The sequence below is a fragment of the Humulus lupulus genome, chromosome X (assembly GCF_963169125.1).
Source record: "Humulus lupulus chromosome X, drHumLupu1.1, whole genome shotgun sequence".
Lineage (NCBI taxonomy): Eukaryota > Viridiplantae > Streptophyta > Magnoliopsida > Rosales > Cannabaceae > Humulus > Humulus lupulus.
In genome coordinates this window covers 171,093,327-171,107,249 of record NC_084802.1, presented here as the reverse complement: position 1 = coordinate 171,107,249, position 13,923 = coordinate 171,093,327, and the positions used below count along the sequence as shown (strand labels likewise).

At 33.7% G+C, this 13,923-nt stretch overlaps 2 protein-coding genes across 6 annotated transcripts; one reads left to right on the top strand and one right to left on the bottom strand.

The window, feature by feature from the left end:
* The first annotated feature begins 1,264 nt into the window (after nt 1–1,264).
* LOC133803571 (guanine nucleotide-binding protein subunit gamma 1-like) lies at nt 1,265–2,833 on the top strand. Of its 2 annotated transcripts, XM_062241663.1 has the most exons (4): nt 1,267–1,748; nt 1,853–1,905; nt 2,001–2,045; nt 2,518–2,833. In XM_062241663.1, the coding sequence occupies exons 1-4, from the start codon at nt 1,497–1,499 to the stop codon at nt 2,597–2,599; spliced, it is 432 nt and encodes a 143-aa protein (XP_062097647.1). In that variant the 5' UTR covers nt 1,267–1,496; the 3' UTR covers nt 2,600–2,833. The 2 variants fall into 2 exon arrangements, with proteins under 2 accessions (XP_062097648.1, XP_062097647.1); XM_062241664.1 differs by lacking the exon at nt 2,001–2,045 and having other exon boundaries at nt 1,265–1,748.
* Nucleotides 2,834–2,972: 139 nt separating this feature from the next.
* Nucleotides 2,973–13,158, bottom strand: LOC133803570 (ubiquitin carboxyl-terminal hydrolase 26). 4 transcript variants are annotated; one of them, XM_062241661.1, is made up of 15 exons: nt 13,001–13,158; nt 12,055–12,154; nt 11,365–11,961; nt 10,825–11,080; nt 9,712–10,475; nt 9,223–9,331; nt 8,223–8,401; nt 7,555–7,839; nt 7,264–7,471; nt 6,339–6,410; nt 5,827–6,066; nt 5,075–5,338; nt 4,793–4,934; nt 3,993–4,186; nt 2,973–3,659 (listed from the first exon to the last, which is right to left on the bottom strand). In XM_062241661.1, the coding sequence occupies exons 2-14, from the start codon at nt 12,132–12,134 to the stop codon at nt 4,092–4,094; spliced, it is 3,291 nt and encodes a 1,096-aa protein (XP_062097645.1). In that variant the 5' UTR covers nt 12,135–12,154; nt 13,001–13,158; the 3' UTR covers nt 2,973–3,659; nt 3,993–4,091. The 4 variants fall into 4 exon arrangements, with proteins under 4 accessions (XP_062097645.1, XP_062097643.1, XP_062097644.1 ...); XM_062241659.1 differs by lacking the exon at nt 13,001–13,158 and adding an exon at nt 12,601–12,762 and having other exon boundaries at nt 2,973–3,647; XM_062241660.1 differs by lacking the exon at nt 13,001–13,158 and adding an exon at nt 12,601–12,762 and having other exon boundaries at nt 5,827–6,057.
* Nucleotides 13,159–13,923: the final 765 nt, after the last annotated feature.

Below are 13,923 nucleotides of genomic sequence, written 5' to 3'. Positions count from 1 at the left end.
TGGTGTCGAGTCTGTACAGGCAACAAGCAGCATGTCCCAATGCGTCGCCTGACGTGGGAAAACATGCAGCGACCCCTGGCACTGTCAGGAGCGTGTCCCCCTAATAGGCCTATCATTAGGCAAGTCTATCTTAGGCAAATTAAATAAGTTTATTGGGGTTATTTTAATTAGCTGAATTTAATTCCTTATGTATGTTAGTGTATTCTTTTGGGGGTCAAAGTTGTAATTACAGTTTGGCTGAGGTGGCTTTAATAAGTCTCGGCTGGGGGGGATTATATATAGAAGGTCAAAGAGTCAGTAGAGGTAGCCAGAAGTAAAAGAAGTTGGCCCTTGTGGAGTGTTTCCAAACCTCTCAAAAGTCTGGGTTTTGTAATTCTTTTCTATTATCTCAATAAAAGTTTTTAGGAATTTTCAGTAAAGGTGTGCTTGGGTCTAATAGGTTGATCCTATTCTAAGGAAAACCTATCACCACGCAGAAGTTTGTGGGCTACAATCTCGGAAATGGGCCTTGTGTGATACGCACGGGCCCACCACCAGTTTTATTACAAGAATGTGTATTAACTAGCATTTAGACCCCAATTAATTGGGAATGTTTTGTAATAAATCCCCGTTAAGGAAATTAATTGTCCTCAGCCACTATAAATAGGGCTAGAGCACCCATTGTAAAGGACCCCAAATTTTGGTATTCAGAGCATTGCCAAGACCTGCCTGAACCCCATAGAAGCTTGAAACCTTTAAGCTTCCCCAAATCCTAATACAATATACTCGTGGACTAGGGTTAATTAATAACCCGAACCACGTAAAATATGTGTCTTTTTACTGCATTTTCTTTAAGTTCTTTTTATTAGTTGATAGCAGAAAAGGTAGTCAACACTATTATTATAATAATAATATTTTATAACATTTAAATTTATATTAATATAATTACTAAATATCTAGTCTTGTATTATATTATTATAATAATTATATTTTATAACATTTAAATTTATATTAATACAATTATTAAATATCTAGTTTTGTATTAAATATTATTATAATTATGATATTTTATAATATTTGAATTTGTATTAATATAATTAATAAATATTTATTTTTAATTGATTTTAAAAATATAATTTGATAAAATTAAAAAAAACAACCATTAAATATACATTTTTATATATAAAAATATTTCTTCATTTATACTAGTTAATTACTTACCTTATATATAAATATATTTATATATAGTTTGGTCCACTCTTTGCTGCTTTTAATCATGTTGGGCAAACCAGGTCCACCTTCTCAACAATCACCTACTCTTTTCTCTCTCCATTTGAAAATAAAAAAATAAAATATTCTCTTATTTCATTATCTAATATCTATTATTGCGGGGTTACATACAATCTTATATGTGTATAATTGTGTGTGTATATATATGTGTGATGTTTCGTGAATATCATAACCAGATTTTGGTCACCAAAAAAGTTAAATGAGTTTGTTGTGAAGTCATATATAATATGATTGTGGTGGCAATGGACAATGAAAACCAACCGCCAAATCCATCGTGGTCGTCGTCGTCGCCTGTGAGAGGCGGAGGAGAAGGAGAAGGAGAAAGAGGGAAGGTAGAAAATGAAGAGGTGGCTCAATCTTCTTCTCATCAAGATCAGAAGGCAAAAGCAGCAAAGCTAAAACCAAATCCCACTTTCTTGGGAAGGCACAGGATGAATGCAGCTATATCTCATCTCAATACCCAAATCAACATAATTGAGGTCATCATTTGCACAGTTTTTTTTTTTTTTTTAATATGTGCATATTTGGGGTTATTTTGCTAGAAAATTGTGAAATATTAACATAGAGATCAATTTTGATGCAGAAAGAGCTAAATGAACTAGAGACAGTTGGTGATTCCTCTATTGTATGCCAAGAGTGAGTAATTAAGATTCTTTAAAATTATATATATTTATGTATTCATTCGTTGGCGTCATCAATTTATAATTTCCAATATATATCTCTTTACACAGACTCATCTCAAGCCTCGAAACCATTCCAGATCCACTACTTCCCACGTAAGAGAGAAATTCTCACCACTGTTATTGCTTTTTTTTTTTTTTTTTGTTCTAAAGATTAGTGTTGTCTTATAATACCTGGTAAACATTGACTATATAATATGATAGAGGAATTAGAAAGATTATGTATTATAGTAAATTAACACTTATATCTCAGTTTCTGATTCTAATGATAACAGAATAAAATCAATAACTATCATACTACACATTTAGAACTTCAGCTACAATGTTGTTTGGTATAATGAATCTTCTTTGTACCATACTCTGCCAACTCCAAAAGTAACTTTTGGAAGTACGGTATAAATTTGGTATGCGTAACAAAATCTGGAAGTAAATGCCACAAAATTCAACACCCATGTCTTCTTTGAAAATGTTTATTTATTTATTTTTAACAAAGCTGTTTTGTAATGTAATACAAATACTTACAACAACAACAACAACAAAAATGTTGGATGGTTTTTGGGTCAAACAGAACAAAAGGCCCGGCAGACGTCAGTTGGGATCGCTGGTTCCGAGGAGCGCACAACTCACGAAGCCATAAACGTTGGATGTAAGGACCAAGGACACGCATCGATGGTGCCACTAGAGTGGGGCAATGTTTTTTAATTTGCTTACTTTTGAACAACTCTGTTTCGACTCTTAACATCACATTTGCAAATTCAGAAGCGGAAATAACAGAGCAAATTGTGTTAATGTGCTTCATTGCGATTTAATAGTGTTGTTTTCATTTCTCGACTTGTATAATATGCAACTATATATCACTTAGACCAGTTCAGGTGGCAACTCAATCTGCTTATTCCACTCTTTATTACCATAAATCCATGTCTATATTTCAAGTATTGTGTCAGTGCCACCACAATATTAGTCATTGGAATTTAGAACCAATGTAATAAACGAGGTCCAACATGCGAAGTTGACAAGTAAGACTCATCCATTGCGTGTCACCACTCAATACCATTTTTTATTTTTCTAATATAATGTATAATGTGGCAAGTAAATAAAACGGTACATAATCTCAACTCCTCTGATGACCGGTTAAGGTAAAGAGATCTGTAATAACAACGACAACAACTCCTCTGATGACCAGTTAGGGTAAAGAGATCTGTAACAACAACAACAACTACTCTTCTTCCTCGGAGAGAGAGAGAGAGATAAGCAGAATAAATATGTAAAAGACGTGTATGGTACATGTACATCTCTATCGGCTACGAAACTCAGACAAGTGAAATCTAGTTTGTCTACAAATTGCTCGATGAGCCAAGACTAAAAACAGTGGAGGCAAAAAGGAAGCTATGACAAGTATCTCTAATAAAAGGACACACTGAAAGAGTAGAACCGGAATAAGTTTTGTTTGGGACCCCAGGAGACACCAACAAAATGCCACTTCTCTTCTGATGCCACAGCTGTCCCTCAGATAAAATGAAAGAGTTGGTCTACAATCTTTAGTAGTAACAAATAATTGTGACCTTCAGGTAGTAACATTCTAGGCTGGAATAACAGGATCCGTCACTTCCACTCATGATAAAATGATTCAGAGTTCAAACCGGGGAAAACAGGACTTCGGCAGATATTTATGCATGAGTGCACACACAGAGGTAAATCCTGTAGGCATTACTAGAAAACATGAAACGGTTACCTTTGATCTCAACACAAAGCATATATAATATTTTTTAATAACAAGCACAAGACACGTTAAAGGGCCAAATACAAGGTAACAAACCGAAGAGTCCATGTGAATTTGGACTCAAGTCAAGACCGCATGATAAGGTAACATGATAGTGACCCATGGCTCGAACCTTAAACACTTGAGGTATCAGATAAGGCAATATTAAATTTAAATTTCTAACAGATAAAGACCATGTACATTTACACAAAAGAATAAAAATCACATTACCGCATGAGACAAATACAAAAAGAATTAGAAAATAAAGTAAATAAATAACATACCTCAAAATTACTGGTCACCAAAATGCAGCTTCACGTTCAAAGATTCAATAGAAAAATTTACAAAACTCTGGATATTCACACAGATCATTAGTATGTTTCTTAAACAACTTGAGATGAAGTATTGGCAGTCAAAAGTGTCCCACGAAACCCCTCCTCAGTATGTTGCACATCCATTTTTTGGTCAGAAACCTCATCTGGGAAGCCAATATCAAATAAGACACAGTTGTGTTTATCAAGTTTATGTATAACACTAGAAATTCAAACTACACAAAATTTCAAAAAAAATACAAACTATGGTAACACAAATGTCTAGAGCACACCTACACTAAGTAGTAAACACACAAAGACAGAGAGCCAAAGACTAAGTACAAATATTATATATAATAAATTCATCAATTAACACTGTTGAAAATATAAGAGCACCAGCCATCAGTTTCAATTTAAAACATACACTCAAAAAGTCGAGAGAATACTAACCCACCCACTAAGATGAACAAATTTTTTTTTGAAACACTCTTTTCCTTGAATATATACTTTTCATCTCAATTTTAAAATATAAATATTCAATAATCCAGTATCTGTAGATAAAATAGAAAAATTCTAATATAGCAAAATATCTACATTTGATATCACTTTATTTTATAAGTGATCTATCCCTACCTTTACCAAGTAAACCATCTTCTTAATGCAAATATAAAATCTAGGGAAATAAAAATTAACAATCACTATTAATATCTGTGGTATAATTTACTAACTTGTCCAATTATACTAAATTTTAATGTAAAAATGCAAATGATTACCCGCAATATCTCGGTTCTCATGAATCTCTGAATCAATCACCCAAAGCTTATCTCCAGGGAATATATTCATGTCTGCAAGAGTAGCACATTCTTTATCGATTATTCGCGAACCTTTGTGAAGTATTTGGTTTTCTTTTACCACCTGCAAAAAATTAAAGTAGCTATAATCAATACAAAACAATAGTGCGTAGAAGCTAGGACACGTTTGCCTGTGTCTGCATGTACACCTTCCATTATTTAAAAAAAAAAGGCATATATATGTTGAAATAGCAAGTAACTTACCCCAAAAGATTCCCATATCATCATTTTTAGCTGGTACACTGATGTAGAGCCAGAAACTTTTAGACTGATTTGATTACCAGAATTTGTCTTCTTAGAGCGCTTTGAAACTCGGCGATCTGGATCAAAACTAGTCTCAGATGCTTGTAAAATTGATTTGGGAGCTTCTTTACCACGAACAAAATACACATATACATCCTCATTGCAATAATTAAGTTTCTGCATCAGCTCCAAGCTTTGTCGTTCTCCAATACAATGCTCACATATCTATCATAGTTAAAGCACAAGTTAATATATATATAAATAAAAAGCACAAATTTGAAAATTTATATATATGTATGTATATACACAGATGCTTTTGTAATATCTTTCATTCAAAAAAAAAACTACAATGCAAAACCAAGTTCAGGCAAGTAGGATTTTCACCAACTAATCTGCACACAATATGCGTATCAGAGAAATAGAGGTATATAGACACCATTTGATGCAAGTTATTTATATATTTTTCACAAAAGTAATCCCTCTGGTAGTTATACATGTTCACCACACATTTTTGACATATTATATCAAAAATCAGTATTAGGATGACAAAAGTAGATTATGCAAACACTAGCAACCATAAATTTACAAGACCAAGAACAACTAGTTCCTAAGCAACATAAAACAAATTTCCACCATGGACCAAGAATACGTGAGAAGAGTATCATTGTCAAAGTTTCCAAAGCAAACGAAAGCAAGGCAATGTTTCATGATACCTCAGGACTAGTCTTCATTCGTAGTTGCTTAGTCTCAATTTCATAATTAGTTTCATCATAGGAGCCCAAATCTGCTTCAGATCTCTGTATCTCTTCACATGAACCATTGACATTACTTTCTGCAGTACTACTACACTCAATCCAGGCTGATATACCGTTCCCTTCAATGCCACCCCATTCTTCGCAAAAGCATTTCCAATCACTTTCAGTAATAACAGTTAACCCATCTGTCTGAAGTCCCTTTTAAATAAGGACAATAGTCAAAACTCAAAGCAATGGCAGGATTTTTGCATACAAAAAGAGTAACTTGAAGCAGAGAGTAGCTTGCTAATAAACAAAAGCAATTACCATTCCACACGTCAAAAAAAAAATTATAACGACATCTAGTTTTTCTGGTGATAATAATATCACCAGCTCCAACTTTACCTTCTAAAATTTTTCTTCTTTATTAAAAATCCTGAAAAAAGAGAAAATTTCACAAGCTTACAGATATATTGGTCTCAGGTACTTACAGCAGAAGACTTTTGGAATATTGAATCCCGTTTCCAAACAAGATCTGGTGGCCTTTCTATGAGTAGCAAATGCTGTATAAAATAGTAAAGACATTTAATAAGGGGAAAAAAAAAGCAAAGAGATTAAACTTACTATCCAGCACAGAAGAGAAAGAAGAGGGAAAACAACAAAAGATCACAATAGGCATCCCCTTTATTTTAACATTAATTTATACAATAGAAATGAACCAGTGTCCTCACAAGCTTTGAATGAAAAATTTTAATAGAAATGTCTTGGAGCTAGTGCATTTATCCTAAAGTTTCATCGACTGACATCAGATTCACATGAAATCCATAACCCTTTATGACAAATATTATTTATAATAATTGAATAACTGTATTTAAAAGGAGAACAGTATAAGTACAATAAATCATACTCGGGCACAAAGTATCCCTCAAAACATAAACACATAAATAAATGAGAGACTTTATACCTCTGATCTAAAGCAAAAGGAGCAATGTCTACACAAATCGACTTCCCCATCCCCCTCCACACATACACCAATATATATATGTGTGTGTGTGTGTATGTGTGTGTTTGTATATAAGTAAAAATAAATAAGGAAGTAGGCCTTATAGAAACACAATACCAAAAACCTATACCAGAAGAGAAATTAAGCAGTCCCAAAGGAAGTCAACACAAACTAATTACAAAGGCCAGTTCCAGGTGAGAAAATTTTGGCAACAAAAGTTCAAGTGTACTACTTTTGTTCTTTTCAGACTCAGTGTTGAGTGTATTCTTTGTTATGCATAGGCAAATTGTTGGAAACGTAATCAGGGTAATTTCCCCAATCATTGTATTTAGTCTACAGTCTGTTTCCTATGTCACCCATTTATCAATTAATGAAGGAATTTTTCTTCAATACCAGGTACAGTTGCAAGCTACCTTTTCGCACTTCAGCATATCAATTATGCCATCTAAAGTCTCAGGCTTCACTGATAATGAGACATTCTTGCCACTGGCATTAATGTAGTTTCTCCATTTTGAAAGCCAAGAAGATGGTACCAAATAATACTTGCAATCAGGAAATAGAGGAAAGGTTTTCCCTGTAGCTAGCTTCTCATGATTCTGGCGCTGCTTGAGCCTCACCACTCTACAACAGACAACAATAACTTAAAAGGTCAGGAAATGTTGCATTCCGTGTCACTTCTGCATTAATGGAAAAAGTGAAACAACCTTAAAGAATCTTCTATGCAAGCCACTTCCGATAGTTCATCACTACACTGTGAACATTGTCTTGAATCTGAAGGAAATGTTGAACAACCCAAGGTATCATCAGGTTTTACTGCAATAGCATCTTCATAAAAGAACAGCCACAGATTCTCAGGAACAAGCAATCTCTTAGCTCCCACAGCTTGCTCGGGCATAAGTTCACCATGAGGACACCTGATGGAAGCTGTTGGTCCTCCATCAGCTTCAGATGGTGCATCAAGTATTTTTCTTTTAAGCCACTGTTGCAACCTATAAATAGGAGCTAATCAGAATAGAAAACTGTGATAATCGGGATACATTATCATTCCCATTCTCTCAAATTAGTAGAATCTAAGGGACCTAATCTGTAAGTGAATGCTAATGAGACACAATGACAGTGATGAAAATGATGAGAGGCACAAAGCCCCTCCACCACCTAAAAAAAAAAAGGAGAGAGAGAGAGAGGTAATACTAATGAGTAACTTTATCTTCTATCCATGCTGTGGAAGGAGTAAAATGGTTCAACAGATATTGTATTATGACTATTATCTGTAGGTGTCTTTATAAAATGACATGTCAAATAAGTCGCACTACATCAACAAGTATCGGCAGATATCCCAGAGGGTGGAAACATATAAACTTTGCAGTCATACCATGCTTTGGAAACAAAATACGTTCCATCTTCACACATCCCTGCAAATACATCTTCAGCAATTTGTTTCATTAAAGTTCTGCGAACTCTGTAACTATCGGCACAAACCAGAGTGCGGGCCCCATCAATAAGGCAATCTATGCAGTAGTCATCATTAGTCAGTTGCGGACCCCCATTGTACTGTAATAAAAACCATTATAATTTAAAATGAAATGTCATCAGTAGCTATGACAAAAGTGTCAGTAAATTTAAGGGGGGAAATTTCAAATTATTCCTCTTGGCTCATGAAAAATCTAAACCACATCTCACATTCCTAACCTACTGCTATTAGCATAATCACGAATGGAGTCATAGAGGAAAATGTGCATAAACATTGCAAATTCAGAGTGAGCATTTAAGGAAACTATATTAACAGGAATCCTACAATAATTTACACTATCAAAATCAATAAGTAATATGAAACCAAACAGGTGAAAACATAGAAATCGTCAGCTACAAGTATAAACTCAAGGTCAGGAACAACTAAACATTAAAGAACAAAAGAAATTAATGTTAACTCATCAACTAAACATTAAGTTTCTCCTTGCATAATTTTATAAATCTCAATCTAACTCATCATTCATACCATGGGAGAATTTTCCAATAACTCATCAATTAAAATTTAAAATATTCTGTTTATATCATATAGTAAATGATTAGACTGCTGATTCTCAATGTAGATACCATATAGTAGACATGAAAGCTAGATAAAAGCATTAGGCAGGCAATGGCGGCTCTTTAACAGAGGCATAGAAAGGCTTATAAACATTCTAAGAAAATTTTAAAGATATTATAGCCAGATGCCAATAGAGGAATAAACCACCAAAATTTTACTATAATGCTGCAAAATAGTAAAATATCTGAAGGTATATCATCATCAATTAATTAAGCTAAGCAACTAAAGCATGATAAAGAATTCAAAAAAGATTGATCATTGAGTTTAATGTTACAAAACCAAATACCTTGGAGTACAACTGAGTCCAAGATGTAGTTGACAATCGCTTCATGGAATCAACCTTTGACACGGGAACTTTTCCATGTAAACATTGGATAGAAGTGTTATCAAGAGGACTGCACAAGTCATTACAATTTAAGCCTACTGAAAAATGTTCACGAGTACACAAAACAATGATAAAGATAATGTAATTTCCAAGGAAAGCTATAAAGAAATGCATAGACACTGAAACATATAAAACACAAATAGAGATGCAAGATGCTTATATGGCATTGCTAAAGACCACAGTAAATTCTAAATTTATGTTGGGAAACTTAGCATATCATGAAAAAACCAAGAGTTTTCTGAGACACCTATAATCATAAGGGAAGACATGAAAATTATTAAGAGGCATATAGCAAATTTGCATGCTAACATAATAAATTCAAGAAAGAAAAAAAATTTGAAAAAAATGCAACCATCACAAATTTATATTTAACAAAAACAGATCTCTTACGGGGAAGTAATGTTGTCAGCCCACTGACGAAGCCAATCTGCAGAAATCCAACAAAATGGTTCCTCTAGTGATTTAACAGGGGCCTCGGACAAAATGGATCGAACTTCCTGTTTTCTTTCTGAAATTCGGTTCAGCTCCATTTCCTTCTTTGATGTGTATTGGTCACAAGCATCAACATATGATGCATTCAACTTTTCCACCTCTTCACAAAGATGAGAAGGCAGAGAAACACCATCATGCAAGGAAGTCACATTGCCTTCTATTTCCATATCATTATCACCACAAACTGCAAGACATTTTCCATTATCCTTCCCGCGACACCTGAGATTATACATCAACATATATGCATCACTTGAAGAAAATATCTCTACATGACCACCACTGCCAGAACTTGGATCATAAGATTCTTGCTGAATAACATCCATATGATTGCCATTGGCAACATCACTCGTTTTTTCTGTACAGGTGGGATTGACAACAGGCTCAGTTTTAGCAGGCTTGTGACTAGAGCTTGAAGAACCTTCTCCAAATGGGTGACAACCTAAGTTTGAGACATGCTCATCGTCAAACTCCCACCATTGCCCAGTATTTTCATCGTTAATATGTGCTATATAATGGCCACTGTTCACTGCAGTTCCCTTGTGAATCAGCACTGCTGAGAGATCATAGATTGATTCAGTCTGAGTAGGCTCAGATAACCTATGATGCATGTCTAATTCTCCGGGGAAATAAAATGCAGAAGTGATTTTCTTCTTCATAGTGGTCTACTGACACAAATCAACGACAAAAGAAATCATCACAAAAATATCATACCACAATACTTGTGATGATACAATGAGAACAGTATTCTGATAATAACTCTAACTCCATATAAAAGAGGGAAGAGAAAGATAGATATAAAAATAAAACATACAAAACTAAAAGAAATTTATTAGATGTGTCATGTGTGTAACACCTACTAGCAAACAAAAGAGGAAATTCCTACACAAATCAATCTATAATATCTAGAAGAATTAGCTGCATAAATTTTAGCTTTGTCATGTAGCAGCAATTATCAAACATGGACCACAGCATCTACTGAGAAACATATGATTCCAAAAGAAGTGATAGTACCTTTGGAACAAACACACAACGCTTGAGCTGAAAATTTAGTACAGGTGGCAATGTCCGCAGCTTGATGCTGCGAGTAGCATTAACTCTTGTTTTACAAGACTCACAGTAATATTGATTATCTCCATGTAGCTCTTCCACACTAAGATAATCATCCAAGCTATTATCTAAACTTTTCAAACCCTTCACATTCAGCTCTAGCTCATAAAAGTCTTGCATATTAGAAGAAGCTTCAGAATCTTGTCCACATTGAGAGCACCTACATAAGAAATCAAATGATAGAGTAAAATGCATATCTTTTACCCGCAGAAATATACAACTTAATATTTTTTAGAAGAAAAGTAACTATGTCGGATAAGCTGAAGGTATATTTACAACAATAGTTTTTAGAAGAAAGACAAGAACACAACTATAAATTATCCCATTAGAATGCAAGAATATAACAAGATAACTCAAATTCAATGAAGGGCAAGAAGAAAGAAAAGACCATCAACAGAATGCCACAATAGCTAAAGATAGAATTATAACCAGATCCTATCTTACGTTGTCACATGAGACACAGTTCCACGGAAAAGATCTTGGACAACAGTTCTTGCCTTGGAAACCTTAGAATGGTTAAGACAACGTTCAAGCAACGAAAGAAGCAATGTCAAAAACTCATGGCTATCTTGTTGAACTCCATTATCCAACTCAAGTGTTTTAACAAACGGACAAGAGTCGATAAAAGCCATTTTACTTGCATGCAACTGTGCGAAAAGTCGTGCTAGCTGATCCAACACTGGCTGTTGCTTCAAAAGATCTGGTTCAACAGAAAATATGCCTCCACGGAACAATTTATTCATGTACAAGCACTGGAGTATGCTGTTGGCATAGCATGTTGCACCAAGATTTGTAAGTCCCGAGGGAGAATCAGCAGAAGCACGAAGATCAGTGGATGGGTCAGGGCCAAGAGCCTGAAGGATGTCTGATGTCTTCTGCCACAGGCCCACTTTCCGGCTTCCATTTGGAGGGGGAATTAGCCCACAAAAGCAGTTAGGATTATCTTTTGTATTCACACGGCATCCTTGACAAACTGGTTTCCAAATTTTATAAAGCTTGGTGACATCCTCATCAGTAATTTCACTGGTCATGTGGATCTTCCTACAGAACAGCCCAACAAAGGGTTAATTAACATATACCTACCAAAAGATATATTCAAAATCATATCTCAAAACAGCAAGCGCTGGCTGGTACCTCAATAATTCTGAAGAGGTGTCAACATCATCCCCTTGCTTGTGTCTTTTATTTTTACTCCGCGTTGTTGGTCTGCTCATCTTAACACAACAAGATGACCCTGCAGTGTTCATGGACATCAAGATTTAAGAGCGTCAAGTTAGAACCAAAAATAACTAAATATACAAATTGTTCAATAACAATATATACACTTCAAAGCCAAAAAAAAAACATATACAATATATATACATATATTAAAACAGAGCCAGTGACCTAAAAATCTCTTCTTTTACTTGGTAGAGGAAAAAAAAATCATTTTTAATATCAAGTCAAGTTTGTCTTCTTCATTTTTTTTCCCTCAATGTATAGTACAGAATCATAAAGTTATGGAGGCTTTCACATTTAACACAAAGCTCCGAATGTAAGACTTTCAAATTTACAGAAGTTTCAGATGCATAATCAAGCTGAACTAACACACAGAACAAAACAAATATTTACAATAGTCGTCAATAATGCTCATGAAAAAGACCCAAATTGAACTGAAACATCCCGAATACTAATACATACTTTCATTGCTCATCACAATAGAAAAAAGAAAATGCGGAAAGGCACATCAAGTTCCCCAAACAAAAAATTTACGGGAAAATACACAATGGGAGCTACTGCTATATTCCACTGCGACAAAATACATTATATACATATGCACATACACACATATTTTTTTAATTCGTTTCTTTAGTTTCGGCAATCAAGACAAAAAAATAACACTATATAAATTTCGAGAATAAAAAACCCTAGAAATTAGAGAAAGTAGAGCAAAATATAAAAAAATAAAAATAAAAAAAAACCCTAATAAAAATAAATAATCAAAACAATTTTCTCGTGCATAATATAAAGGGAAAAAAAGGATTCATAGATACCTCAAATATTTGTAAATTAAATAAAAAAAAAAGGATTCAGAGTTTACCTCTGCAACGAGGAAAGGAAGCTAAGTTTCAACTGAAACGAGATGAAGATCAGAACCAGAGAAAGCAGAGAGAAAAAATAACATTAATATTGTTATTTTCACTTTTATTAATACTAAATAAAACCTTCACCTTTGGAATTTGTGAAATAATGGTTTTTTGGACAATTTTTGGTTTAACATTTTAGTCGTTTATAACTACTTACTTTTCAACCCAAAATAAAAAAAAGTTACATGTTCAAACAATATTCACCGAATAAAATAGTGTTGTTAGGAGAAAGTGTAGTCCTAACATACATACATATTTTGATTTTTAAAAATATTATAAAGGCAAGTACTTTGATCACATACATTTATCATGTATTCACTCAAATAACATGTTGAAGTTTTTGAAATTACCCTGCTATAGATAGCAATTGAAAATCCTTCAGGTAAAAGAAAATATTTTAGTTATCTGATTATTGTTAAATAATAGATTTTTTCTTTTTCTTTTTTTTTTTGGAGGGAAAATTGTGATAGAAAGAAAGAGAAGAGGGCTGTAGTTGTAGAGAGAGTCTCTCCGGAGATTCTGACAGTACTTCTATTCTTCTACAGTACACCATTACCCTATATTATTATGACACTTTTAAATTTTATTATTATTATTAAAAAGGATATTATTTTAATGTTTTTTTAAAATCAATATTAGGCTCAAATGACTTGACTCGTTTTAATGACTTGACTCGTTTTAGCAAATATAGAATGGACATGTCAAACTGAACAGTCAGTCATTCCTTTCAATCAAAAACAAAAAAATATGAAGTCATATTATGTATGTAACATGACTTTTTTCGTAATTTTAAATTGTCAGACCTATTTAATAATCTAAGAAAAAAATTGCTGGCGAAAATTAATAATAATAAAGATAAACGCGATTGGAAGTAATT

What these genes read in the sequence shown, in the direction of transcription:
- LOC133803571 (XM_062241663.1), top strand. Translation starts at nt 1,497, where the DNA reads ATGATTGTGGTGGCAATGGACAATGAAAACCAACCGCCAAATCCATCG. An exon ending in TCCTCTATTGTATGCCAAGA is followed by an intron (nt 1,906 to 2,000) that starts GTGAGTAATTAA and finishes CTCTTTACACAG; the next exon opens with ACTCATCTCAAGCCTCGAAA. An exon ending in CCAGATCCACTACTTCCCAC is followed by an intron (nt 2,046 to 2,517) that starts GTAAGAGAGAAA and finishes TGGGTCAAACAG; the next exon opens with AACAAAAGGCCCGGCAGACG.
- LOC133803570 (XM_062241659.1), bottom strand. An exon ending in ATATGCTGAAGTGCGAAAAG is followed by an intron (nt 6,411 to 7,263) that starts GTAGCTTGCAAC and finishes TATTTTATACAG; the next exon opens with CATTTGCTACTCATAGAAAG. An exon ending in GAATGAAGACTAGTCCTGAG is followed by an intron (nt 5,339 to 5,826) that starts GTATCATGAAAC and finishes TAACTATGATAG; the next exon opens with ATATGTGAGCATTGTATTGG.